At 38.7% G+C, this 27,541-nt stretch overlaps 1 protein-coding gene across 2 annotated transcripts in view; it reads left to right on the forward strand.

The window, feature by feature from the left end:
* Acyp2 (acylphosphatase 2) overlaps nt 1–27,541 on the forward strand; it is a 137,061-nt gene that overhangs the window by 14,682 nt on the left and 94,838 nt on the right. For both annotated transcript variants that reach the window (XM_074049713.1, XM_020159201.2), the window contains exon 3: nt 1,490–1,599. In XM_074049713.1, coding sequence (XP_073905814.1) covers nt 1,490–1,599 — 110 coding nt within the window. The remainder of the gene's footprint in view (nt 1–1,489; nt 1,600–27,541) is intronic.

The following is a 27,541-nucleotide window of genomic DNA, read 5'->3' on the forward strand; positions in this document are numbered from 1 at the left end:
AAGTCAATACAATCTGTTTATTTTATTTTATTTTTGCCCTTTTCCCATTTATAGTCACAGAGCTAGAAAGTGTTCTATGTAATGCTAGTCTGTGCTTGTTTCCCGCTCTTGACAAGAAATGAAAAAAATGTATGAATTTGTCCTTAAAATTACTGATCGTGATTTTTTCTTAAATCTGTCTTTAAAAATAGTCTATTAAAAGCATTATTGCTCCCTAGTTTTTAGTTAGTGTTTTCTGTGAATCTGAAAAGCATTCTGTCACGGTGAGTCAAGTTGAACATTTTGGTTAGGGGCATTGAATAAAAGGACTGGGATGGCCCACATGTTCTGGATGGGAAAACCCTCCAGGCAAGGGAACCCAATTCCCACTGCAAAATGAAAAATGGTAAATTAGCAGTTAAAACTCCTTGTCTTTTAAAATTTTTATTTTCAAAAGTACTCCTTCCCTAACAGTTCATTGTCGCTGGTATTTTCAGTTACAGCCTGAGCTGTGAGCTCTGGTTCCCAACCCCTCAGAGTTCTGCTCGTTCCCTCCAGTCAGGTTTGTGTTGTGAGAGCCCTGTCCTCCAGAATTCAGGTTTCTTTATTTTCTTGACAGATTTTCAGATCAAAGCCTACATCCGTCTTACTGTAGCCATTTCTGTTTGTGTTGCTTCCTCTGTTGAGGCTGAGCACAGAGCTTGACCACCAGACTTCCAGACAGCGTGTTTTTAGAAAGTTCTGGCAGATCGGTCCACAAAACTTTTTAGTATATGTGGTTAAAGTAATTCAGAATCAAACTGTTGCTCTTTTTTCATTTTCCAGTAGCAGAACTGAATTTGAAACTGGGAAAAGGAGGTTTTTGTTTTTTTTTTTAAAACCTTATTAATAATAACAGAAGAGATGATTTTACCCCTAGGCATTTATAACATTTTTGTGACAAGTCCAGAGCCAACGCAAAATGTCAGAATCCTCCAATCATACAATAATTCTGTAAACCAGCATGTCTAGGTTGGTGTTCTTGCTAGTTTAATTTTCTTATTAAAATTACTTCCTCCATTTTAGATTGGAAATTTCAAAATTTTTTACTCTTTGTTTCTGCCTGTGAATACTCTGTGTTGAGCATAAGTGAATCATTTGTGTCAGTGTGGAGAATCTTGGATTGATTGTCCTGTGGAGCCCAGACTAAAAGTGTAACTCAGGGCTGACAGGTATCAGGAAAAGACAACTGAGTGTTGTGAATCCCAAAGCATCACAGAAACTGGTTTTGAAGTAATACCCTCCATCACTTATTTTGTCGTACCGTGCTTGTGTTTACTGAGAGTGGGATTTAACAGAATCCCATTAATGAAGGTTCTTTTGAGTGCGTTGCTGCAGGCCAGCTGCACAGTTGTTGCATAGACTATTTTAGAAGAGCGATTCTCAGCAGGCACTTTGGAATGCTGGAATAAGTGTGGCATGAGTTCTGACCTTCGATGCTGTCTTCTCTGCTGTTTTCTCCTGGAACCAGTACACAGAAGATGAAGCAAAGAAGATGGGAGTGGTGGGCTGGGTGAAGAACACCAGCAGAGGCACCGTGACAGGCCAGGTGCAAGGCCCTGCAGAGAAGGTCAACTCCATGTGAGTAGTAAGGCTGACATGCATGAAACCTGCAAGCCTGTTTCAATGTTTCACTGGGCTATGAAAAGGGTACTGATGGGCCAGATTTAGTTTATCAATTATAATTAAACTCTCATGTCTTTAGGCAGGTCAGCAAACCCTTTGCAGAGCTGGGGTGGTATTTCTGTTTAGGAGTTGATCTCCCACTTAGGCCGCAAGAAGAGCTGTTGTGTCATTTCAATCTATATGAATTTGTTCTCTCGAGTCTCCACCTGCTGGGGTTTGAACTCAGGGCCTCATACTTGCTAGGCAGGTACTCTCTACCACTCAAGCCACAACCCTAGCCATTTTTGGCTTTAGTTATTTTTTGGATAGGGTCTTGCAATTTTTGCCCAGTGCAGGCTAAACAGTGATCCCCCTACCTATGCTAGCCTTATAGCTGGGATTATAGGTGCTCCTCATTGTATCTGGATTACTTGTTGAGATGGGGTTTCACTAACTTTTTGCTGTAGCTGGCCTCAAACTGTGATCTTCCTGATCTCTACCTCCTGAGTAGCTGGGATTAAAAGTGTGAGCTTCTTTGTCCTGGTTAAAGTTCTTAAAGTAGTCTTCAAGGCAGAAATATTGCCATCTCCTTTTTTTCCCCTTATTTATCTAATGATAATTTTATTTTTACTGTCAGTGAACTATGTTTAGTGAGCTCTATCGCTACCATGTAGTCCAAGAGAGACCACATTTAGTAATACAAGGAACATCGCCCTGTATACACAGTGTCATTTTCAGAGACCTTTTTTTTTCAGTGGCAGCATTTCTACTGCTTCCTGGAATCTATTTTCTTTTTTAATAAAAAAAAATAGCTACCTTTTTTTGAGCATTTACAACTTGTTGGGGAATATGCTAAACACTTTATGTGCGTTATCTAGTTTAATTGTCACAGCAGATCCTATGAGGTAGGCACTAAATAATACCCAGTTTATTTTATTCTATTGTTTATAAACTACCTTTGTTTTCATTACTTGATATTTTCAGATTTCAAAAGCAAAGTCATTTCAGTGGTGATATAATGCAGGGAGATGTGAAGGGAAGCTTGTAATCTGCCCCTCTGGTCCCTCCCTTGGTGTCATCCCGCCACTAGCTTTGTGAACGCTGTCAACAGTTTTCTCTTCCACATCACAATATTTAAGTGCATGTTTATAATCAAAATTTTGCTTGATACTGAAATGGAGTACTTGCCTAATTTTCCGTAACTTGCGTTTTGATTTTATGGACATCCAACAATCAGTAAATATATAATTACTATTTTTTTCTAACTTATTTATTTGTGAAACTACACTCCAATTTGAAAAGTGGGGTCCAAAAATTCATTTCATAAAATGAGGATTAGCAATTAACCATTAGCAGTAGATTGTCACAAAATACGCAAAGATCATGAGACTTGAGTGTATAAAACTCATGGTTCAATGGCGTTTGGAGTAAACGCCAAATGACTGTGAAGTTTAAGAATGGAGCCGGCGGAGGATGGTCACTGGCGCCACTCACACTGTAGTCTCAGTCCCCATTGGAGCAGCAGGTCTCTGACCGACTGACTTCACATCAATGGAATTGTGCCACTCAGCCTCCTTTTCAACCCTGCATCCTTTATTGCCCTTTCCGAGTAATGTGTACTAGCAAGCTGGTTTGTGTCTGTGGTCACATTCTCTCTGTCTGTCTCTTTCTGTTGTTGTCTCTGTCTGTCTTTTCTCTTTTTCACACACATATACACATGGACAGACACACACACACATTTATGGATTTTGCTCAATATTTGATTCTTCGTAACAAGGTCTATGCCATCTCTCCATCTCACTTTGTCACTCAGATACATCCAGGAAAACCTTTTGGAGTCAAGTGCCACAGCTCCAGTCCATTCCTTTAGTGACTGCTGAATACTGCACAGGATGGGCATGTCGTTATTTATTACCTTGCTTCTAGGAACTCGTTTTTTGTTTTTGTTCTTACAGTTGACGTTTCGTTTTGGCTGTACTGGGGTTTGAACTCAGGGCCTCATGTTTTAGCTAAGTAGGGCTCTACTGCTTGAGCCACTTCACTAGCCCTTGTTTTTGTTTTTGTTTGTGCAGTAAGAGCAATGCTGCAATAAACATTTTGTTGGTGATTTTATTTTTATGGGATAGATTCCTAAGAGTGTGATTTGTTGGGTGAAATGTCTGTGTATTTTTCATGTAAAAATATACACCAGACTGATTTTCTTCATGTAGGTTTTGCACTTTTCTTGCTAAGTTTGCTCTGTTGTAGTTTAGTGACATTTTCACTATTGGGTATGGAATATTTTTCCTATTTCTGTTTGTAGGTGTTTATGCTTTTTGTTTTGTTTTGTTTTTCTGCTTTGGGACTGGGGTTTGAACTCAGGGCTTTGCACTTGCAAAACAGGTGCTCTACCATTTGAGCCACACCGCCAGCCCTTTTTTATCTGGTTACATTGGAAATAGGGTCTCACTCCGCCCCCCCCCCCCACCACCACCCAGCAGGCTGGGCTGGACCAAAATCCTGTTTTACACTGTATGTAGCTAAGATGACAGGCGTGCACCACTATGCCTGGCTTTTTTCCATTGAGATGGAATTTTGAGAATTTGTTTGCGCAGCTGGCCTGAAACTTAATCTTAGCCTCCTGCATAGCTGGGATGACAGGTGTGAGTGACTGGCACTCACTTTTTTTTCTTTTGTAGTACTAGGGTTTGAATTCAGGACCTTGAGCTCACAAGCTTGCTAGTTAAGTGCTCTATCACTTGAGCTACATCCCAGTCCTGTTATGCTTTAGTTTGTTTCCGATAGGGTCTTATGTTTTGCCCAGGGCCAGCCTCAGACTGCAATCCTCCTTTCTCTGTATCCTGAGTAATCAGGATTACAGGTATGCATCACCCAACCTGGCCTTTCTTAAAATTTTTTTTATTGTTTTATTATTCTCATGTGCATACAGTGCTTGGGTCATTTCTTCCCCCTGCCCCCACCCCCTCTCTTACCACCCACTCCAACCCCTCCCCCACCCCCACCCCCTCAATACCCAGCAGAAACTATTTTGCCCTTATCTCTAATTTTGTTGAAGAGAGAATATAAGCAATAATAGGAAGGAACAAGGGTTTTTGCTGGTTGAGATAAGGATAGCTATGCAGGGAGTTGACTCACATTAATTTCCTGTGCATGTGTGTTACCTTCTAGATTAATTCTTTTTGATCTCACCTTTTCTCTAGTTCCTGGTCCCCTTCTCCTATTGGCCTTAGTTGCTTTTAAGGTACCTGCTTTAGTTTCTCTGCGTTGAGGGCAACAAATGCTAGCTAATTTTTTAGGTGTCTTACCTATCCTCACACCTCCCTTGTGTGCTCTCGCTTTTATCTTGTGATCAAAGTCCAATCCCCTTGTTGTGTTTGCCCTTGATCTAATGTCCACATATGAGGGAGAACATACGATTTTTGGTCTTTTGGGCAAGGATCACTCAGAATGATGTTCTCCAATTCCATCCATTTACCAGCGAATGATAACATTTCGTTCTTCTTCGTGGCTGCATAAAATTCCATTGTGTTTAGATACCACATTTTCTCGATCCATTTGTCAGTAGTGGGGCATCATAGCTATTTCCATAACTTGGCTATTGTGAATAGTGCTGCAATAAATATGGGTGTGCAGGTGCCTCTGGAGTAACCTGTCCTACCTGGCCTTTTTTGTACATTTATCTTACAGTGTTCCCTTATCAAATATTAATTCTACTAATTGTTCTTAAACTATACTGAATTTTCTAAATATATAACTAGTCAGTTACCAAAAATAATGTATCTTTCTTTCCATTGTTTATTTCATTTGTACACCCATCAAGACAGTGTTGAATAATAATAGCAGTAACTGACATCCTTGTTTGCTTTCTGATTTTTCTTTTTTTTTTTTTATTATCAATACATACACATTATATTGAAAATTAAGTCCACCTTGAAATAATCTCAAAACACAGCACACAAACATCACAAGTCCCTGGAGGACAATATAAAATAATCCTCTACAGAATAAAAATATTTAGTATATAAGAATGTAAAATTAGGTAAGAAAAAGAATCTGTTCAATTAGCTAAAATTTACTTACTAAAGATTATCTATTGAACAATATATCAGTTTCTCCTAAGAATAAAAGAAATACTACTATTCTCAACCTCTAAATTCAGTTACATACTGAAACTTATTTTCTCAAGCTAAAGTTCTACAGCATTGTGAGTAAAACATTTGTTACTAAGTGAGGACATGGAAAACTGTATAACTTACAAAACAAATTCCTTAGGGCACATGAGAACATTTCACAAATCCTAGAAGGCACACATTTCCTATTGTAGTAAGTGCATTTAAGTACTTCATATTTAAAAAAGACAAAGCTGTACAGAATAGAAAAGCATATTAAATAAATTTACAACTTTTATGCTTAGATATTATAGTAGAACCTACCTAACATTCACATTTAAAGAATTACACCCAGTTTAATGAAATGAGCGAAGAGCTGTGTTCAGTTGGTAAGGATAACAAAAACACTGCATGATTCACAGTAGATCAGTTAGTATCCTGGAGCTTATATTGTTAGATAAAAGGGTGTGGGCAGTATCAAGCCACAGAACTTACTGTTTAATAATCCCTTCAAAAGGTAAAGGATTCTGGGGGATAAAAAAATTGGCTATGCCTGGAAAGATCGCAAAACCCATAACCCCATTTTGTTTATTTTCAGAGACATTCTAAAGTTAGGCAATCTGAATTAAACTCAACAGTCTAATCCAAAAGGACAATTGAAATTTTTAGAGTTGGAAAACATCTCAGAGGATCACTTATCACAAGGTTTTCAAAGTATGTTCCATGGAATACTAAGAATCAATGGTGATTAGGGATATGCAAATTTGACTTGAATTAACTTTTATAGGACAAAAAAAATGAAAAAAAAAAAGACGTCCCATTACACGAATTTGTTATTCACCAAATTCTAATATACTGCACACAACCAGTGCATTATTATACATTTTCATTGGTTGGCTTAGTATTTTTTCATTATAGAATAAAAAGTTTATATAAGGAAATTTATATTAATAAAATATGACATATATGGGATGGGGTGTATGCATGTATTCATGTGTATAAGGGTTCTAGAAATTTACTTGGAAAAAAGGTTCCACTGCTGAGATACAAACTTAACATACAAGAGTGAAAGACTGTCTTAAGGTCACAAAACCATCAAGTGCATTGCCAGGTTGATTATGATAGAGCCCAAGACTGCTTGCATAGATGCCCAACAGTGAGTATTTAGCTACGTGGTATTTAATTGTCCCTATCACAAATGTCAATAGATTAGACTTCAGTGTTTTGTGGGGAAAATCAAGTCACCTTAGTCATATATTTTTCCTTGAAATGGATTTTTGTTTGCATGTGTGTTATAATATTAATATCGCTCAATTTTGTCATCAATAAGTGGCATCTTAAATTGTGTACCCTGGTACTTAGGAAAATAGTAATATTTGCAAGTTACCAATAATAGGTCAGAAAATTTAAGGAGTATTAAAATATTTTTAAAGGAGATTTCATACCCTGTAGTTTTATTATATGCTAGAATGTTAATGTTAAAATTTTTACTTCATAAGCAAAATCTAAAAAAAGTCTGAAGTGCTGTGGGAGGTCATAACTTCATTACTGCTATACTCTTTTTGAGATAGTTGAAAGAAGTGCAGTGGAACAGAGGAATGCCAGATTATCTGCGAGTTTTTAGGGTGCTCCACATGCATATGGTGAGAAAGCCTTACTTTATTTCCTTCTCTCTTAACCGAAGAAATACAAGGAATTTGAAACCTTAGAAAGATGCCCTGATGCTAAAATAAATCACCAAAACCCAATACTGGATGACTTATCATCTGGAAATATAAAATTCAGTATTTGTGATGGAAGAAAATTTCCTTCTGGAAACTCCCAAGATGTGCAAGTATTATCAAAAACTAATTTAAACAGTCATTCAGCTTTGGGAGAGCAGTTTTAGAACACTGAGGAGATTTTGACAGGACAGGGGTTTGAACTCAGGGCTTCACATTTATAAAGCAGGTACTCTATCACTTGAACCATACCCCCAGTCCATTTTGCTGTGGTTATAATGGAGATAGGGTCTCACAAACTACCTGGGCTGGCCTTGAAACTCAGTCCTCCCTATCTTAGCCTCCCAAGTAGCTAGGGTTACAGGCATGAGCCACTGGTGCCTTGCTGATTTCTGATTTGATTTGAAATACTTTTGTTTCACCAAGTAGAAAGATATTTGCTGGTTTTTTTTTTTTTTTGATAAATATACTTTGTTACATTGAATTTCACTCTTGCATTCCTGAAATTAGCTCTAATTGGTCCCAGTGCTGAATATTGCTTGCCAATATTTTATTTAGAACTTTTGCATCTACATTTATAAATTAGATTATTATTTTTAGATACTCTATCAAGTTTTGATTTTAAAGTTTTGGTTTCACAGAGGGTTTAGGAAACTTTCCATCCTTGCCTTCTTCCTGGAATGATTCAAATAATATTGGGATTACTTGCCCTTTGGTTAGCTGAAGAAGGTTGTGAAATCATCTGGTCCTGGTGCCATGTCAGTGACGCCATGACCACACAGCCAGCCTCACCTGAGGTGATTGGTCTGTTGGAGTTTTCCATTTCCATTCGTGGATCCCTTTATATTTGGCTAAGAAATTACCCATTTTTTTCAAACTTGTTGCCATCTATTTTATTTTATAATTTTTATTTATTTACTTATTTTTGTGATGCTGGGGATCCAACCCAGAACCTCTTAAGTTCTCTCCCACTGAGCTGCTTTCCCCAGCTCCAGATTCTATAATTTTTAAGATAACTTTTGTATCTGTATATATATATTTCTTTTGAAAATTTCTAGTCTTTTATAATTTTATCCTCTATTATTTTTCTTTGATCAGTTTCAGACAGAATTTATCTATTTAATTGATTTATTTTTTAAAAATAGCATTTGGATTTATTGATCATTTTTACCTGTTTGTTTTCCATTTCATTAACTTCAGTTTGCATCTTCATTAATTTCCTCTTCTTTTTTCCTTGCTGCTCTTTCTCTAGGTCTTCAAAATGAGTCCTAGTTAGCTTTATTTTTAGTACCTTTCATTTAGTAATAGAGGTGATTAGGCATTTCCTCCTGAATACAGCTTTTGATTTGTTCCATAGGTTTTGGTAGAAAATATTCTTTTCACTGCTTTATGGATAGCTTATAGTTTCATTTTTTATTTCCTCTCTAAACTAATAACCAGTGGTGTATGTTTTTAAATTTCCAGTTGCTGAAATTATAAGTCACCTTTTATTATTTATTTTTATTTTATTTTGTGTTCAGTGGTTCTGTAACTGGATGTTTTCTGAGCATTGCTAAGTGGAAATTTCTCCTGCTGTCTCAAAGATCACTTGAAAGGTTATACATTTTGGTGTTGACATGTTTTTTTCTTTTTTGCTATTTTTTTCCTTCCTTCCTCCCTCCCTTCGACTCTTTCTCCCTCCTTTACTCCCTCTCTCCCTCCCTCCCTCCCATCAGACAGCATGAATACACTCTTCTAGCACTGTCCTCCAGGGCACATCTCCATCACTTGAAGCATTTTTTTCTTTTGGCATACACATGAGTGGAGAGAACAGGACAGTGAAACCTGTGGACCTATTTACCCTGTTTCAATAACAATTAACTTTCTGATATTACAATTTCATAGATTCTTCCAATTTGTCTTTTGTTTTACCATTGTTAAGAGTATTTAAAGCAAATTTATACCATCACCTATAAATTTGGGTGACCTCTACTGCCAATAGTTGACAAAATTTTAATTACAAAACCAGTTCATATTGTTTGATCATTATGCTTCTCCAACAGAAATTCTTTATGCCTGTAGATACGTGTGCCAAGCCCCACAGGAGATCTACCTGCAAATGTCAGAGTGCATCACAGAACCGTCAGCCATGCAGTCCTCTCAGGCTCTTTCCTCCCGGTCTGGGTCTGGGTCTGCTAAAAGATTGTTCCTCTGGAACTTTCCTTCTCCCTTTTTCTGTAGAGCAGGCTCTGGTTTCCTTAATCATGTGTTTTCATTTTTCTTGGTGTATTCCCTCGTTTTGCAGGCACATAATTCTCCAGAAGAATACGGAATCCTTTCAAGGAAAGGTGCATGAGAAAAAAGGGTTTCTGTCATCACATGCCTTCATTTACCCTTGTGCTCGAAGACTTGAGTTATAAAATGCTTGACAAAAATAATCTCCTTATCAGAATTTTGAAGGCATGGATGGTTCCACAACTTCTAGCTGCTGTTAAGAGTTGTGATGTCACGTGACTATGAAGGATTGGGAGTTACACTCCAATTGGGACTGCTTATTCCTTTTAGAGAGCTTGCTGCATGCTCAGTTTATCTCTTTTTCTGCATTTTCACAATCACATGCCCTTGTACATATTTTCTTTTTTTTTTTTTTTCATTTTTCTTTTATTATTCATATGTGCATACAAGGCTTGGTTCATTTCTCCCCCCTGCCCCCACCCCCTCCCTTACGACCCACTCCACCCCCTCCCGCTCCCCCCCTCAATACCCAGCAGAAACTATTTTGCCCTTATCTCTAATTTTGTTGTAGAGAGAGTATAAGCAATAATAGGAAGGAACAAGGGGTTTTGCTGGTTGAGATAAGGATAGCTATACAGGGCATTGACTCACATTGATTTCCTGTGCGTGGGTGTTACCTTCTAGGTTAATTCTTTTTGATCTAACCTTTTCTCTACTTCCTGGTCCCCTTTTCCTATTGGCCTCAGTTGCTTTAAGGTATCTGCTTTAGTTTCTCTGCATTAAGGGCAACAAATGCTAGCTAGTTTTTTAGGTGTCTTACCTATCCTCACCCCTCCCTTGTGTGCTCTCGCTTTTATCGTGTGCTCATAGTCTAATCCCCTTGTTGTGTTTGCCCTTGATCTAGTGTACACATATGAGGGAGAACATACGATTTTTGGTCTTTTGGGCCAGGCTAACCTCACTCAGAATGATGTTCTCCAATTCCATCCATTTACCAGCGAATGATAACATTTCGTTCTCTTCATGGCTGCATAAAATTCCATTGTGTATAGATACCACATTTTCTTAATCCATTTGTCAGTGGTGGGGCATCTTGGCTGTTTCCATAACTTGGCTATTGTGAATAGTGCCGCAATAAACATGGATGTGCAGGTGCCTCTGGAGTAACAGTCTTTTGGGTATATCCCCAAGAGTGGTATTGCTGGATCAAATGGTAGATCGATGTCCAGCTTTTTAAGTAGCCTCCAAATTTTTTTCCAGAGTGGTTGTACTAGTCTACATTCCCACCAACAGTGTAAGAGGGTTCCTTTTTCCCTGCATCCTCGCCAACACCTGTTGTTGGTGGTGTTGCTGATGATGGCTATTCTAACAGGGGTGAGGTGGAATCTTAGCGTGGTTTTAATTTGCATTTCCTTTATTGCTAGAGATGGTGAGCATTTTTTCTTGTGTTTTCTGGCCATTTGAATTTCTTCTTTTGAGAAAGTTCTGTTTAGTTCACATGCCCATTTCTTTATTGGTTCATTAGTTTTGGGAGAATTTAGTTTTTTAAGTTCCCTGTATATTCTGGTTATCAGTCCTTTGTCTGATGTATAGCTGGCAAATATTTTCTCCCACTCTGTGGGTGTTCTCTTCAGTTTAGAGACCATTTCTTTTGATGAACAGAAGCTTTTTAGTTTTATGAGGTCCCATTTATCTATGCTATCTCTTAGTTGCTGTGCTGCTGGGGTTTCATTGAGAAAGTTCTTACCTATACCTACTAACTCCAGAGTATTTCCTACTCTTTCTTGTATCAACTTAAGAGTTTGGGGTCTGATATTAAGATCCTTGATCCATTTTGGTATAGGGTGATATACATGGATCTAGTTTCAGTTTTTTGCAGACTGCTAACCAGTTTTCCCAGCAGTTTTTGTTGAAGAGGCTGCTATTTCTCCATCGTATATTTTTAGCTCCTTTGTCAAAGATAAGTTGCTCATAGTTGTGTGGCTTCATATCTGGATCCTCTATTCTGTTCCACTGGTCTTCATGTCTGTTTTTGTGCCAGTACCATGCTGTTTTTATTGTTATTGCTTTGTAATATAGTTTGAAGTCAGGTATTGTGATACCTCCTGCATTGTTCTTTTGACTGAGTATTGCCTTGGCTATTCGTGGCCTCTTGTGTTTCCATATAAATTTCACAGTAGATTTTTCAATCTCTTTAATGAATGTCATTGGAATTTTGATGGGAATTGCATTAAACATGTAGATTACTTTTGGGAGTATCGACATTTTTACTCTGTTGATTCTACCAATCCATGAGCATGGGAGATCTCTCCACTTTCTATAGTCTTCCTCAATCTCTTTCTTCAGAAGTGTATAGTTTTCCTTGTAGAGGTCTTTCACATCTTTTGTTAGGTTTACACCTAGGTATTTGATTTTTTTTGAGGCTATTGTAAATGGAATTGTTTTCATACATTCTTTTTCCGTTTGCTCATTGTTAGTGTATAGAAATGCTAATGATTTTTCTATGTTGATTTTATATCCTGCTACTTTGCTATAGCTATTGATGATGTCTAGAAGCTTCTGAGTAGAGTTTTTTGGGTCTTTAAGGTATAGGATCATGTCGTCTGCAAATAGGGATATTTTGACAGTTTCGTTACCTATTTGTATTCCTTTTATTCCTTCTTCTTGCCTAATTGCTCTGGCTAGGAATTCCAGTACTATGTTGAATAGGAGTGGAGATAGTGGGCATCCTTGTCTGGTTCCTGATTTTAGAGGGAATGGTTTTAATTTTTCTCCGTTAAGTATAATGCTGGCTGTAGGTTTGTCATATATAGCTTTTATAATGTTGAGGAACTTTCCTTCTATTCCTAGTTTTCTTAGAGCTTTTATCATGAAATGATGTTGGATCTTATCAAAGGCTTTTTCTGCATCTATTGAGATGATCAAGTGGTTTTTTGTCTTTGCTTCTGTTAATGTGGTTTATTACGTTTATTGATTTTCGTATGTTGAACCACCCCTGCATCCCTGGGATGAAGCCTACCTGGTCGTGGTGAATAATCTTTTTGATGTGTTGCTGAATTCGGTTTGCCATTATTTTGTTGAGGATTTTTGCATCAATGTTCATTAAGGAGATTGGCCTATAGTTCTCCTTTTTGGAGGTGTCTTTGCCTGGTTTTGGGATAAGTGTAATACTGGCTTCATAAAATGTGTTTGGCAGTTTTCCTTCCCTTTCTATTTCATGGAACAGTTTAAGGAGGGTTGGTATCAGTTCTTCTTTAAAGGTCTGATAGAATTCAGCAGAGAATCCATCAGGTCCTGGACTTTTCTTTTTGGGGAGACTCTTGATTGCTGCTTCAATTTCATTTTGTGTTATAGGTCTATTCAGGTGATTAATTTCCTCTTGGTTCTGTTTTGGATGATCATATGTATCTAGAAATCTGTCCATTTCTTTTAGATTTTCAAATTTATTTGAATATAGGTTCTCAAAGTAGTCTCTGATGATTTCCTGGACTTCCATGGTGTTTGTTGTTATCTCCCCTTTTGCATTCCTGATTCTACTAATTTGGGTTTTTTCTCTCCTCATTTTAGTCAGGTTTGCCAGGGGTCTATCGATCTTGTTTATTTTTTCAAAGAACCAACTTTTTGTTTCATTAATTCTTTGTATGGTTTTTTTGGTTTCTATTTCGTTGATTTCAGCTCTTATTTTTATTATTTCTCTCCTTCTATTTGTTTTGGGATTTGCTTGTTCTTGTTTTTCTAGGAGTTTGAGATGTATCATTAGGTCATTGATTTGGGATCTTTCAATCTTTTTAATATATGCACTCATGGCTATAAACTTTCCTCTCAAGACTGCCTTAGCTGTGTCCCATAGGTTCTGGTAGGTTGTGTTTTCATTTTCATTGACTTCTAGGAACTTTTTAATTTCCTCTTTTATTGCATCGATGATCCATTCTTCATTAAGTAATGAGTTATTTAGTTTCCAGCTGTTTGCATGTTTTTTGTCTTTACTTTTGTTGTTGAGTGCTACTTTTACTGCATTGTGGTCAGATAGTATGCATGGTATTATTTCTATTTTCTTATATTTGCTGAGGCTTGCTTTGTGCCCTAGGATATGATCTATTTTGGAGAAGGTTCCATGGGCTGCTGAGAAGAATGTATATTGTGTAGAGGTTGGATGAAATGTTCTGTAGACATCTACTAGGTCCATTTGATCTATTGCATATTTTAGATCTTGGATTTCTTTATTGAGTTTTTGTTTGGATGACCTATCTATTGATGATAATGGAGTGTTAAAGTCTCCCACAACCACTGTGTTGGCATTTATATATGCTTTTAGGTCTTTCAGGGTATGTTTGATGAAATTGGGTGCGTTGACATTGGGTGCGTACAGATTGATGATTATTATTTCCTTTTGGTCTATTTCCCCTTTTATTAGTATGGAATGTCCTTCTTTATCTCATTTGATCAATGTAGGTTTGAAGTCTATTTTGTCAGAGATAAGTATTGCTACTCCTGCTTGTTTTCGGGGGCCATTGGCTTGGTAAATCTTCTTCCAGCCTTTCATCCTAAGCATATGCTTATTTTCTGTCGGTGAGATGAGTCTCCTGTAAGCAACAAATTGTTGGATCTTCTTTTTTAATCCATTTTGTCAAACGGTGTCTTTTGATGGGTGAATTAAGTCCATTAACATTAAGTGTTAGTACTGATAGGTATGTGGTGATTCCTGCCATTTAGTTATCTTAGTTGTTTGAAGGTTTGATTGTGTGTACCTAACTTGATGTTACTCTCTACTGTCTTGCTTTTTCTTATCCTGTGGTTTGGTGCTGCCTGCCTTTTCATGGTTAAGTTGGGTGTCACTTTCTGTGTGCAGGATCCCTTGCAGAATCTTTTGTAATGGTGGCTTTGTGGTCACATATTGTTTTAGTTTCTGCTTATCATGGAAGACTTTTATTGCCCCATCTATTTTGAATGATAGCTTTGCTGGGTAGAGTATCCTGGGGTTGAAGTTATTTTCATTCAGTGCCCGGAAGATCTCACCCCACGCTCTTCTTGCTTTTAATGTTTCTGTTGAGAAGTCTGCTGTGATTTTGATGGGTTTACCTTTGTATGTTACTTGTTTTTTCTCTCTTGCAGCCTTCAATATTCTTTCCTTAGTTTCTGAACTTGTTGTTTTAATGATGATATGTCGTGGAGTAGTTCTATTTTGATCTGGTCTGTTTGGTGTTCTGGAGGCCTCTTGCATTTGTATGGGAATATCTTTCTCTAGATTTGGGAAATTTTCCGTTATTATTTTGTTGAATATATTATGCATTCCCTTCGCTTGCACCTCTTCTCCTTCTTCGATGCCCATGATTCTCAAGTTTGGTCTTTTGATGGAGTCAGTGAGTTCTTGCATTTTCTTTTCACAGGTCTTGAGTTGTTTAATTAATAGTTCTTCAGTTTTTCCTTTAATTACCATTTCATCTTCAAGTTCTGAGATTCTGTCTTCTGTTTGTTCTATTCTGCTGGATTGGCCTTCCGTTTTGTTTTGCAGTTCTGTTTCATTCTTTTTTCTGAGGTTTTCCATATCCTGGCTGTTTTCTTCTTTATTGTTGTCTATTTTTGTCCTGAGTTCATTTATCCATTTATTCATTGTGTTCTCTCTTTCACTTTGGTGTTTATACAGTGCTTCTATGGTTTCCTTTATTTCTTCTTTTGCTTTTTCAAATTCTCTATTTTTATTGTCTTGGAATTTCTTGAGTGTCTCCTGTACATTTTGGTTTACCCTATCCAGTATCATCTCTATAAAAATTTCATTGAGTACTTGTAGTATGTCTTCTTTTAAATTATTCTTGTAGGCTTCATTGGGTCCTTTGGCATAGTTTATCTTCATTTTGTTGGAGTCTGGCTCTGAATTTCTGTTCTCTTCATTCCCCTCTGGTTCCTGTACTAATTTTTTGCTGTGGGGAAACTGGTTTCCTTGTTTTTTCTGTCTTCCTGTCATTGTCCTTGGTGTTGTTACTGTCCCTGTACTGTGTGTAATTAAGTATTTTCTAGCTTGTAATAATAACAATGGTAATATTGAGAATGGAAGAGTGAGCTGAGATGGAAAGCAAGAAGTTAAAGAAAAGGGGAAAACAAATATACAGACAAGAGGGAGAAAGCAGAACAAGGTATCAGACAAGAGAGTTTCAAAGGTATAAACAGGGAGTGTTAGTGTACTAATGGACAGTAAGCTGAACAGACAATAGAGTGACAGAGAGAGGATTGAAAATCAAAGATAAAAAAAAATAAAAAATAAGTATATGAAAGTAATATCTATTTATAAAAATGAATTAAAATAAAATGGCAAATAGAAAATTAAAAAAAAAAACAAAAAACCAAAAAACTTCCAAGTTTATATGCAATGCAATTTCAGTCTTAATAATTTGGATGTCCGTCTCAATCTCCAGTCCTGGAGTTTGGTGCCTCAGATGTTGTTCTGTAGTTGTCTCATCAAAGGGGATGCATAAAGTAGAACAAAACTACACTCACACACACACAGAAGAAAGAAAAAAAAAAGCCCCACCAAGTGTCCCCAGTTCAAATGCAATACAGTTTCAGTAAGTTTTTCGGCTTGCAGGTGTAATTCGGTTGTTCTCTCATCAAAGGTAGGGAGAAAACGAAAAAAAAGCGTCTGGAGGCAGTTCTGAGAGTGGTATCTGCAACTGTGGCTTGCCTGCCTGCTGCTCTCAGCCTGTAGCTGGAGGCGTTATTTATGCAGATCTCTGGGGTGAGCTAGCACTCACCTGGTCCCACAGGCTTTGTTTGCTCAGAGTTCTCCTGGTCCCACAGGCTTTGTTTGCTCAGAGTTCTCCTGTGCGGAGGCCTCTGCCACAGGCTTTCCCCTTTCCAAGCACTGGGAAAGGTGCCACTGCCCCGCGTTGTCAGGCCTGCGTGTTTATTTACAGTTCACGTGGGAAGTGAACAAGCGTCCCCGCTCCTGGTTGCTGGGTGCGCGCCCCGCTTCCGCCAGAGCCTCTCCGGCCTGCCCGGCTAGTTTATTTACAGTCCCGGGAAGGATTCCCTTCCCCCAATCTTCAGCGCTCAGGGCGCCCCACCCTCTTTCCAGCGTGTCTTAACTGTTCTTATTGCTTAGTACTCAGTTTCTCTTTTTTTCCCGGGTGGAGGTCAGTCTGTCCAGGGGGCTATGCTGCTCTGGCCCAGGCTTGTCTGTGGGGCTACCGCGGTACCATGAAGCTCACCTGGTCCGCGTCTTCCCAAGCCGTCTGGGCGCCGGCCACTGGCGGCCCCGGGGGCCTCCTCGGTTCTCCGTTTAACGTGAAGTGGAGATTCTCTGCGCCGGCTGGAGATGTGGAGGAGTCAAAGTTATGCCTTTTCGCAGTGATTATGCCTGCAAAGTGTGTCTCCAGCGTCTCTCCAAGATTTCACTATAGGAGGCTCGCTTTCTGCTTCCTACCTCTAGCCGCCATCTTGGAATTCTCCCATATTTTCATTTTACTTTAAATGCTGAATTCTTGGAGGAGAATGGCTTTTCTTTGTGTGTGTGTGTGTGTGTGTGTGTGTATAAATTACAGTAATGTATAAGGAATATATAATACTTGTGCATATTTATGAGAACAGTGAGAAATTTCAGTACATGTGTACAATGTATGTGATCAGATCAAGGTCACTGATTATATGTATGTTGTAAACATTTATTGCTTCTTTGTGTGATGAAAACATTCAAAATTCTCTCTAGGAGCTATTTTGAAATATACAGATAATTGCTGGGTGCTGGTGGCTCATGCCTGTAATCCTAGCTACTCAGAAGGCAGAGATCAGGAGTATTGCAGTTTGAAGGCAGCCCAGGCAAATAGTTTTCGAGACTCTATCTCAAAAAAAGCACTTGGAGTGTTTCAAGTGGTAGAGCACCTGTGGAGCAATCATGAGACCCTGAGTTCAAACCCCAGTATACACATACACATACAAGTAATTGTGGCCAACCATAGCTGACCTACTGGACTGCAGAGCACTAAATGTTATTTCTCCTATTCAGCTGCACCCTGTACCCACTAACCGTCCTCTCTCCAACTCTCCCTCCCTCACTGTTCTATTTTCTACTTTATTAGATCAAATTTTTAGCTTCCACATGTAAGTGAGACCATGTCGTGTTTGTCTAACTTATTTCATGTAACATAACATCCAAGTTCCATCCATGTTGCTATAAATGACAGTATTCATTCCTTTTATAGGGCTGGATAGAATCCCATGGTGTACATGTTCATTTTCTTTATCCATTCATCAGTTGATGGACTGTTGGCTGTTTCCATTCCTTGATGGACTCTTGACTGTGAAGAGTGCTGCAATGAACATGGGATTTGATGTATTCATTTCATTTTTTTTTTTTGCGTGGATACCCAGCAATAGGAATACAGGATTATATGATAGTTCTAATTCTGCTTTTTTGAGGAATCTCCATACTGTTTTCCATATTGGCTGCCCCAATTTGCACTCCTACCAACATTCACTTTTCTGAGAGAATGGTTTTTCTTTGACAGTTTCCTTCCTCTGTCCTCTTGGTTCTTTCATTGGAACTTCTATGTGGACTGGATCCTTTGATTTTCAACTTCATCTAGTTCTGTAAACATTATTACCAACCTTTTTATCATTTTATTGTCTGTTTCTGCTGCTATTTATTAACTTTCTATTTCATAGCATATCATTCTTGCTTTTTTTTTCAAATCTCTGAAAGATTTGAAAATATTGCATGTGTTTTCCTTTTAGAAAGTTTCTTCTGCTTTTTGCATTATTTCTGTGTCCTCCAAGTTCCTTTTCTTTTCCTGCTCCTTTCCTTTTCTTTTTCTGTTTGTTTTGCCTCTCTATCATATTTCAGGCTTCCCTTACAATCCTATTTCAGTAAAAACAGACAGCCGGGAATAAACAAACCCTTACGGCAGTTTTCCAACATGTAATTGTAGACATGTGAATTTGAAGAATGGTGGTGACTAGGGGGAACTACCAAATGTGAAGGCTGTAGTCCTGTCCTCTGAAGTGCCTCACACCTCCACATCCTGTGGGTGCTTGTTATGAGCTGGCTTGCTTCGAGTGGTTCCTGCAGGCGCTGAGGCTGCTGCATCCTTTGCTTTACTGCACAGTAACCATCTTCTGTCTGCTTTCCCTTTTCTAATCATTTGTTGAAATCTCTTAAGGTTATAGTTTTGTATCAACTAGCAATCTTTCAGCTGCAGGTTCATAGAAAACTGTTCTTAAAATGGATAAAACACTTACGAGTTCATTTTTCTCAGTGAGAGGAAGGCTAGAGGTACTTGGTTACTGGTCTTGGTTCAGTAGCTCAGCGATGTCAGCACAAACATCTCTGTGATTGTCTTGGCATTTTCCTGAGGGTCAAAAAGGGAAAATGCTATTGCACACAACACCCACATTTCAGGCAGGAAACAGGTAGAGAGGAGTTAGCTGTGTTGCTTTCCCTGGCCCATCCAAATAGGCATCTGCTTGTGTTTCATTGGCTCATCTAGGGTCATATGGTTTCTCCTTGCCATGCTACAAGGACAACTGAGAAATTGGTTTGGCATATTGATACTCTGGACAGGATTGGTGCTCTCTTGGCCAGGAAGAAGGAGAAGAGAAAGATGGATATTAAGTGGTCAACAAAAAATGTCTTCCATTTTTTGATGCTATAATTTTCATGGAATTTTAGGTAAAAAGAGATAACTATGACATAAGTAATTGCACTGTGAAAATTAAGTGAGAAAATCCACTTAAAGTACTTGGTGGCACAGTGTCTGGCACAGGTAAATAATCAATAAACACGTATTGGTGTGGGACCATGGTGCTCCTCTTTGTGCATGTTTTTGTGGCAGTTGGACTGGCTGGGTGGAAATGACACTAAAGCTCTTAGTTCTATGGGTTGTCCTTGCAGAATTAGGCTAGAAAAATCAATTTGGCTGTCATCAGTGTGTGACAGTGTTTGGAGTCATATACATGAGTGGGATTATCCAGAGGGACTTTGTGCAAGCAGAAAGAAGGCACTGAGGAATGTAAATTAAGCTTAACCAACATTACAAGTTGAGATGTCATTACAAATAAACATATTTAGGTTTTAAAGAATGAATTTATTTGTGTGGTATAATATACTGTTTAAGGTACTGAATTATCAGAAAATTGAGCCACAGTAAGAGTTGTTATAAAAATAGGTGGTAAGACTAAATGTGGTGCATTTATATAGACAAAGTGCATTATTTTCTTCTAGTTGTTAAAAAAAAACTTTAAAAAAAGTGCCATGACAATGAGGTACAGAAATTAGAGTTAAATTGCCTTTAAAAACATGACTTTGGTTTCTTCCCAAGTTATGGAAATGTAGAATATGACAGGGACCATCACTTGGAGAAAGGCTGGCTGCCATCCTAGCAGCCCTACACTGTTCCTGTTAACAAGCCAGCACCATCGAAGGCTTGTTTTCTTTCCGTGTTTTATTTTCTCAGTACAAATGACTGATGTCTTTCTTTTGCAAATTGCCTATATGGTTCCAGTTGTGAAAGTAAATTCTGCCAACATTTTTTTTTTTGGGGGTGGCACTGGGGTTTGAACTCAGGGCCTCAAGCTTGCTAGGCAGGTGCTCTACCACTTGACCTACGCTGTCAGCCCCTGCCAACATGCTTTGATGCATAGGAACCATTTCGAATTTATGATTTTATTAAAACTATCTTTGGGGGCAAAATTTAAAATATTTTTTCTATTTCTTAATAATCATTTTAAATTAATGTAACAGTTATGACACTAGGCATAAGCCTTTGACTGAATCCTTACAAAATATATTTTTCTTAAAGACTCAATAGTGATTTTGTAAAACAAAAACTTTTGTATTTGGAGACAGCCAAATTCTGAAATTAAAATTACATCTTGATTACTACATATTTAAAAAACCCTATGTCATGTATCTGTCTTCTGCACTTCAAAGAATTATTAAGGAATGGGGTATGCATTTGATCCAGCAATACCACTCTTGGGGATATACCCAAAAGACTATTACTCCAGAGGCACCTGCACATCCATGTTTATTGCGGCACTATTCACAATAGCCAAGTTATGGAAACAGCCAAGATGTCCCACCACTGACGAATGGATTAAGAAAATGTGGTATCTAGACACAATGGAATTTTATGCAGCCATGAAGAAGAACGAAATGTTATCATTCGCTGGTAAATGGATGGAATTGGAGAACATCATTCTGAGTGAGGTTAGCCTGGCTCAAAAAACCAAAAATTGTATGTTCTCCCTCATATGTGGACATTAGATCAAGGGCAAACACAACAAGGGGATTGGACTATGAGCACATGATAAAAGCGAGAGCACAGAAGGGAGGGGTGAGGATAGGTAAGACACCTAAAAAACTAGCTAGCATTTGTTGCCCTTAACGCAGAGAAACTAAAGCAGATACCTTAAAGCAACTGAGGCCAATAGGAAAAGGGGAACAGGTACTAGAGAAAAGGTTAGATCAAAAAGAATTAACCTAGAAGGTAACACCCACGCACAGGAAATCAATGTGAGTCAATGCCCTGTATAGCTATCCTTATCTCAACCAGCAAAAACCCTTGTTCCTTCCTATTATTGCTTATACTCTCTCTACAACAAAATTAGAAATAAGGGCAAAAATAGTTTCTGCTGGGTATTGGCGGGGGGAGAGGGAGGGGGTGGAGTGGGTCGTAAGGGAGGGGGTGGGGGCAGTGGGGAGAAATGAACCAATCCTTGTATGCACATATGAATAATAAAAGAAAAATGGAAAAAAAAGGAATGGGGTATGTACACAAAAGGATGATCAAATGGTCACATGGCCTGGGAAACTGTTCCATAATACAAGGAATACTTGAAAGCAGGGGATATGTAGCTGGAGAAGGAAAATGCATAGCTCAAGTGGTAGAGCGCTTGCCTAGCAAGCACAAGGCTCTGAGTTCAAGCCCAAGTAACTGCTCAAAGTAAACAAAACAATTTCAGAATCTTGATAGTTTGCTTCAAGTATTTGATGGGCTAATACATGAAAAAGGATAGTTGTTCCAGAAGGCAGTAATTTTGGTTATAGCAATGGGTGAATTTGCTGATTTCAGTTCACCCAGGAAAACATTTTTTTCTTATAAAATTATTTGATGTATCCAGTGGTGGAATTTTATCAATAACTAGAAGTAGTCTAGATCTGGGATTAACAACCTACAGCCTGTGGGCTGATATGGTTGCCTGCTTGCTTTGTAAATAAAATTTTACTGGAGCACAGCCACACCCACTTACTTATATTTTGTTTATAGTTGCTTTTGTGGTGCAATGGCAGAGTTGAGTTATTGCAACAGAATCTGGGTGGCCACAAGCCTAAAATATTTACTATCTGCTCCTTGACAGAAAATGTTTTCTGACTTCTGTGATATCTTACAAGTCAAGGGAGTTGTAAGACAGCTAACTCATTGGATGTATTTAGACTGGTGACCTTCAGTGTCCAGTCAGCTGAGAGTCTGTGGTTTGAAGGAGTTGACAATACACATGTGCTTAAAGGAAATTCCCAGTTCAAGAACTAGAATTAGAATAGACATATTCACCAGCAGAGCTGTATTTACCTCTTCACAGATATGTGGTATTTGTGTATAATATGAAATTTGAACAGCATTCTATTTTAACTGTGAAATGACATTGTTTTGAATTTGTAGCTGTTACAGGAGTAGATTGGAGTGAAGCAATAGATTTTGTGAAAATTAGGTGATATCAGATTCAGAATTTAAAAATAACTTTTCTTTGGCAGACCCTTAGTGACATAAATTTCTATGTAACCAGAGCTGCTAGTTTTTTAGTCTGAGAATCTCAGACCACTTTGCTAACGTTTTTATGCCTTATTCATCAAGGTCGTTTTTACATGAATGGGCGGGGTTACGAAGAAGGGTTCCATTGGGTGTTTATGGAAATATGGAAGACTTGGACATTCCCAGGGAACAAAAGTTCATTGAGGAGCTGTAATTTTAGAAAAAAGTTAGTGTAATCAAAATGATATAAGTTATGGGAAACTGGAAACATAAAGGGTATCTATAACAGAGTTGAGGCTATAACACATTTTAGATCTCAAATACTGTCATTTCCATTGGAATGTGACAGATCTATATTATCATGACTTAAGCATATGACTTTTTCTTTAAAGTGTACATTCTATATATATACATTTATTAAGGTAATCATATTTAATAAAAGAAACACATAATAAAGCAGTAACTACTTTTTATTTTTTGTGATGCTGGGGATCAAACCACATACTAAGCACATATGAAGAGAGCTTCTACCACTGAGCTATATCCCCATGGCTAGTACAAATTACTTTTTTGTTTTTCTGGGTTTTGTTTTTGTTTTTTTGGCAGCACTGGGGTTTGAACTCAGGGCCTCATGCTTGTGAGGGATGTTCTCTTACCACTTGAGCCACTGCACCAATCCACAAATTATTTTTGTAAAAATTAATAGACTTTATTTTTGAGTGTAGTTTTTGGTTTACAAAAAAATTGAGTAGAAAGTACATGGAGTTCCTTATTACCCCTCCCCCATTATAAACAACTTTTGTTAGTGTGCTACATTGTTATGGTTGATGTGCCAATGTTGATACATGAGAACTAAACCCATAGTTCACAGTAGGGTTCACTGTTGATGTACATTTCAGTTTTGACAAATGTATTATGACATGACCTACCACTATAATATTATACAAAGTAGTTCCATTGCCCTAAAATCTCCTGTGCTCCCCCAGTCATCCCTCCTTCTCTCCTCACTAACTTTTGGCAACCACAGATGTTTTTACTGTCTCCATAGTTCTGCCTTTTCTAAATTGGCATCTTTCACTTAGAAATATACTTTTAAGAGTTCTTTCTCCCCTCCCTTCCCTTCCCCTCCTCTCCTCTCTCCTCCCTTCCCTTCCCCTTTCTTCCTTCTTCCTTCTTCTTCCCATACTGGTGTTTGAACTCAGGGCCCTGTGCTTACTGCACCACTCAAGCCACACCTCCAGCCCTTTTTGCTTTAGTTATTTCTCAGATAGGATCTCATGCTTTGTCCCAGACTGACAACTCTCCACCTCCCTTGTAGCTGGGGTTACAGGCATGTGGTACCATGCCCAGCTTCTCCGAATTTTTTTGTGACTTGATAGCTGATTTCTTTTTACTGCTGAGTAATATTCCATTGTATGGATGTGCCACAGATTCATTCAATTATTGAAGGATATCTTGGTTGCTTCAAATTTTGTCACTTAAGAGAGTAATTACTTTTTGATTATTATTTTTGTGTGTGCACTGGGGATTGAACCAAGGGCCTTGTGTATGCTAAGAAGACACTCTGCCACTGAACTACCTTCCCAGTTCCAACTTTTTAAAACATTGATACTGCAAATTAAATATATTTTTTTATAATTTATTTACTGTTTTTTTGAGACAGGATCTCATATGTAGCCTAGGCTGGGCTAGAACTCATGAGGGGGCTTTCCACAGAAAGCCCTTCCCTGACAACCCCACATGCAGTAGAAAAACCCGTCACTATTCGTCCTTTACAACACTATCCTTTATCTGAAAAATCGCTCTTGTTTATCATGGGTCTCCTCTCACAAGAAATTTTTCCTATCTCTTACTCATGAGAGGAATGAATTCCAGCACCTGGAATAGTGACTGGTACATATAATAGGTTCCAAATAAATAATTGTGGAATAAATGTAAAAAGTATACATATGTATACATGGATGGTCACTGTAACAAGATTCATAATTGCAAAAACCTAAATGATGAATAACTAATAGGCGAGTAATTAAATAAACTCTGACATATCCATAAAGTAGAATGCTCTGCAATGATTCTAGAGAATCCTTTACTGGGGACTGGGGGGAGTGGCTCAAGTGGTAGAGTGCCTGCCTGGCAAGCACATTACCCTGCATTCAAGCTCCAGTGCCACAAAAAGAGAGAGAGAGAGAAGAAGAAGGAGGAGGAGGAGGGAAGGAAAGGGAAAGAGAGAGAGAAAGAGAAAGAAACTGAGTGAAGGACCTCTGAGCTGAGAGCTGCATGGTAAGAAAGATGCTGCCCGTGCAGAGCCCTGATGGAGCATTCTGGGCACAGGGAACAGCAAGCATCCGTGCAAAACAGGTGGTGGGACTCGATCACAAGTCATACATTAGCCGTCTTACTAGATTACAACTTTTTTTCTTTGACAATGGGTCTCATTCTGTAGCCCAGGCTGGCCTCTAACTTTCAATCCTCCTTCCTCAGTCTCCCAAGTGTTGGGATGTTAGGCACAAACTATCGTGCGTGGCTTTTGATTATGACGTTTGAGGATGCTTTTTAATTAAAATATTTTGTTATAATTTTTTCAGTCAGCAATATTTGTGTCTTTCCATGACTTTCTGCCAGATGCCAGGAGGAGGTACAAGTGATTAAAAATCCTGTAAAAATTCCAAATAGTTAAACTTGGTGAAAGAGATAAAGCCAGCAGAGGCTAGAAAGTACAAGGGTGGAGTTTGGAATAAAGCTGTGGGAACAGAGAGTGCCCCTCTTGCCTTGGGGAGCGGGAGAGGCCATGCCTCCCCTTGGCAGCCTCTTCTGCCTCTCTTGCTGGCTTTTCAGTTGTGCCATACCATGCTTCTCCTTCCTTTTTTGTGGTTTTTGCAGAATCTCTTTGCTCTTCCTGGAACGGATAGCCCAGTCTTGCTGCTGTTCCCCCTCACTCTCTTGTAGCCTCTCACTGTAATCTAGGCTTCTGCACATCACTGAGCACAGCTGTTAGGAAAGAATTGTTTACTTGTTCCCCTTCCCCAAAGAAAATGTTTTCAGCTGTAAGTAACAAAACCTGATACAGCTAACTCCAACAAATGGGGGGTTATTCTGATCAAGCATACAGGAAGACATAAAGTCAGTGATTGGCATTTGTTCAACTGATCATCAATGTCAGGACCTGTCTGTAGGATTCTCTTGTAGGATGGCTGCCTCAGCTGGAGGTATCACACCCACACTCAAGGCTGGAGGATGGACTGGCTCTGGGCCTGCTCCTTCTTATCTGGAAGACAGACTCCTTCCCAGAAGCCTGGAGTACACTTCCAGTGATGGCACACTTCCATGTATGTGCCATGACCTTCCCTAGCTGTGATTAGCTTTTCCAGCTGCTCATAAGGAGGGAAGGGAGGAAGAGAGAAGGGTTTAAGATGGTGCTGGCTTCAACATTCAAGAATATCTTCCACAACTCTCAAGACTGAAAGTTCCTTGAAGGCAGAGGTCGCCTTGTTCTTTCTTGAGTTCCCAGAATCTAGCACAGTACTTGCCACAGAGAATGAATGGTGACAAGTACATCAGAAAGAGAAGGTGGAATAAGGACATTTTGGGAGAAGAGACTAGCAGGTACCAAGGTCCTGAGCCAAAAGAGCCTCTGTTGTGAATATAGGCAGATGACAGGGTCTACTGGAAATTGAGGCTGGAAAGGTAGATTGGGGTCAAGCTGTGAATAACTTTGTGTGCCATATTAGTTTGTTCTTTATTCTGTTAGAAGTGGTGAGTCATTGAAAAGTTTCAGACCAGGTAGTGACCCAATGAGACATGTGGGTTAGGATATTGTATTAGCTTTTCATTGTTATGACAAAAATATCAGACATAAATAACTTAAGGGAGGAAGAATTTATTTTGGTTCATGGTTTCAGAGGTTTCTGTCCATGGTAGTTTGGTCTCATGCAGAACATGATAGTGTGTGATGGAGGAGCTTTCTCTCCTCATTGCAGGCAGGAAGGAGAGAGAAAGAGGAGGGTAAGGGAGAGAGGGAGAGAGAGGAGAAGAAAAGAGATAGATACCAGGGACAAGACATCCCCAAGGACCTGCCCCTAGTAACCTACTTTGTTCAGCTAAGTCCCACCTGCTAAAGTTTCTAGAATCTCCCAAAATAGTGCCACCAGCTGAGACCAAATGTTCAAAACATGAGCCTGTGTGTGGGGACATGTCATATTCAAACCATAACAGATACTGTGTTGGTGTTGTGGGCTGAGAATTAGAGGAAGAGAGACTGGAATCAGGAGCACTAATTGACCTTATCATACTATGACTTTATAAGGAGAATAAGAATAACGAGGAATTTTGCAAATGGAAGAACCATCTAGGGAAAGGTCCTCTAACTATAATCCTGCATCAGTAGCATCAGCATTAATTAGAACTGCAAATTCTTGGGATATACTTGGACTTACTAATTCCAAAACCCTGGGGAAGCAGGGTCCAGAAATTTGTGTTGTAACAAGGCCTCACAGTGACTGACACACACTAGAGCTTGAGCACTACTGAGGTAGAGCAGTGGACACTGAACTGTGAAGAGATCTTGAGGGTAGATCATCCAGTCTAGAGCATCCAATCTACATAATAGAGTAACTTGGGAGCTTTACAAGGCCATGAGGCTAGCCTCCCCCCACCCCATCCCCACCAATAGAGCAGCTAAATCAGAATTTTTGGGGCTGGGACCCAGTCATCAAATTATTGCCAGTGCTCTCAGGTGGGGCCAGTGTGCAGCCAGCTTGAGAATAGCTAATCTGGTTTAAACCCTGTCAATGAGAAAACTCGGGATGAGAAGAGTTGTTCAAGGTGATACAGAAAGGTCAGATAAGAACTGCATCTCTTGAATCAACAATTATAAACTGTCTTCTCCATGATCCTCTAAACATCATCCCAGTTTTTTAATGATTTGCCTTAAGATAGTCGTTCACAGTGACAAATACAACTGCCAGATTTTTTTTTACAAGAAAAATAGAAACAGTGTTATAAAGAATTCATTTTTCATTTATGTTAACAGTTTTTCACATTTTAGAATGTTATCCATTTTGTAAAGACTTTGTGAAACTACATACTTTGAATATTACTGGAAAGACTATTGATGAGATATGGGCAAATAGGGTTT

The sequence above is a fragment of the Castor canadensis genome, chromosome 12, assembly GCF_047511655.1.
Source record: "Castor canadensis chromosome 12, mCasCan1.hap1v2, whole genome shotgun sequence".
NCBI classification, from domain to species: domain Eukaryota; kingdom Metazoa; phylum Chordata; class Mammalia; order Rodentia; family Castoridae; genus Castor; species Castor canadensis.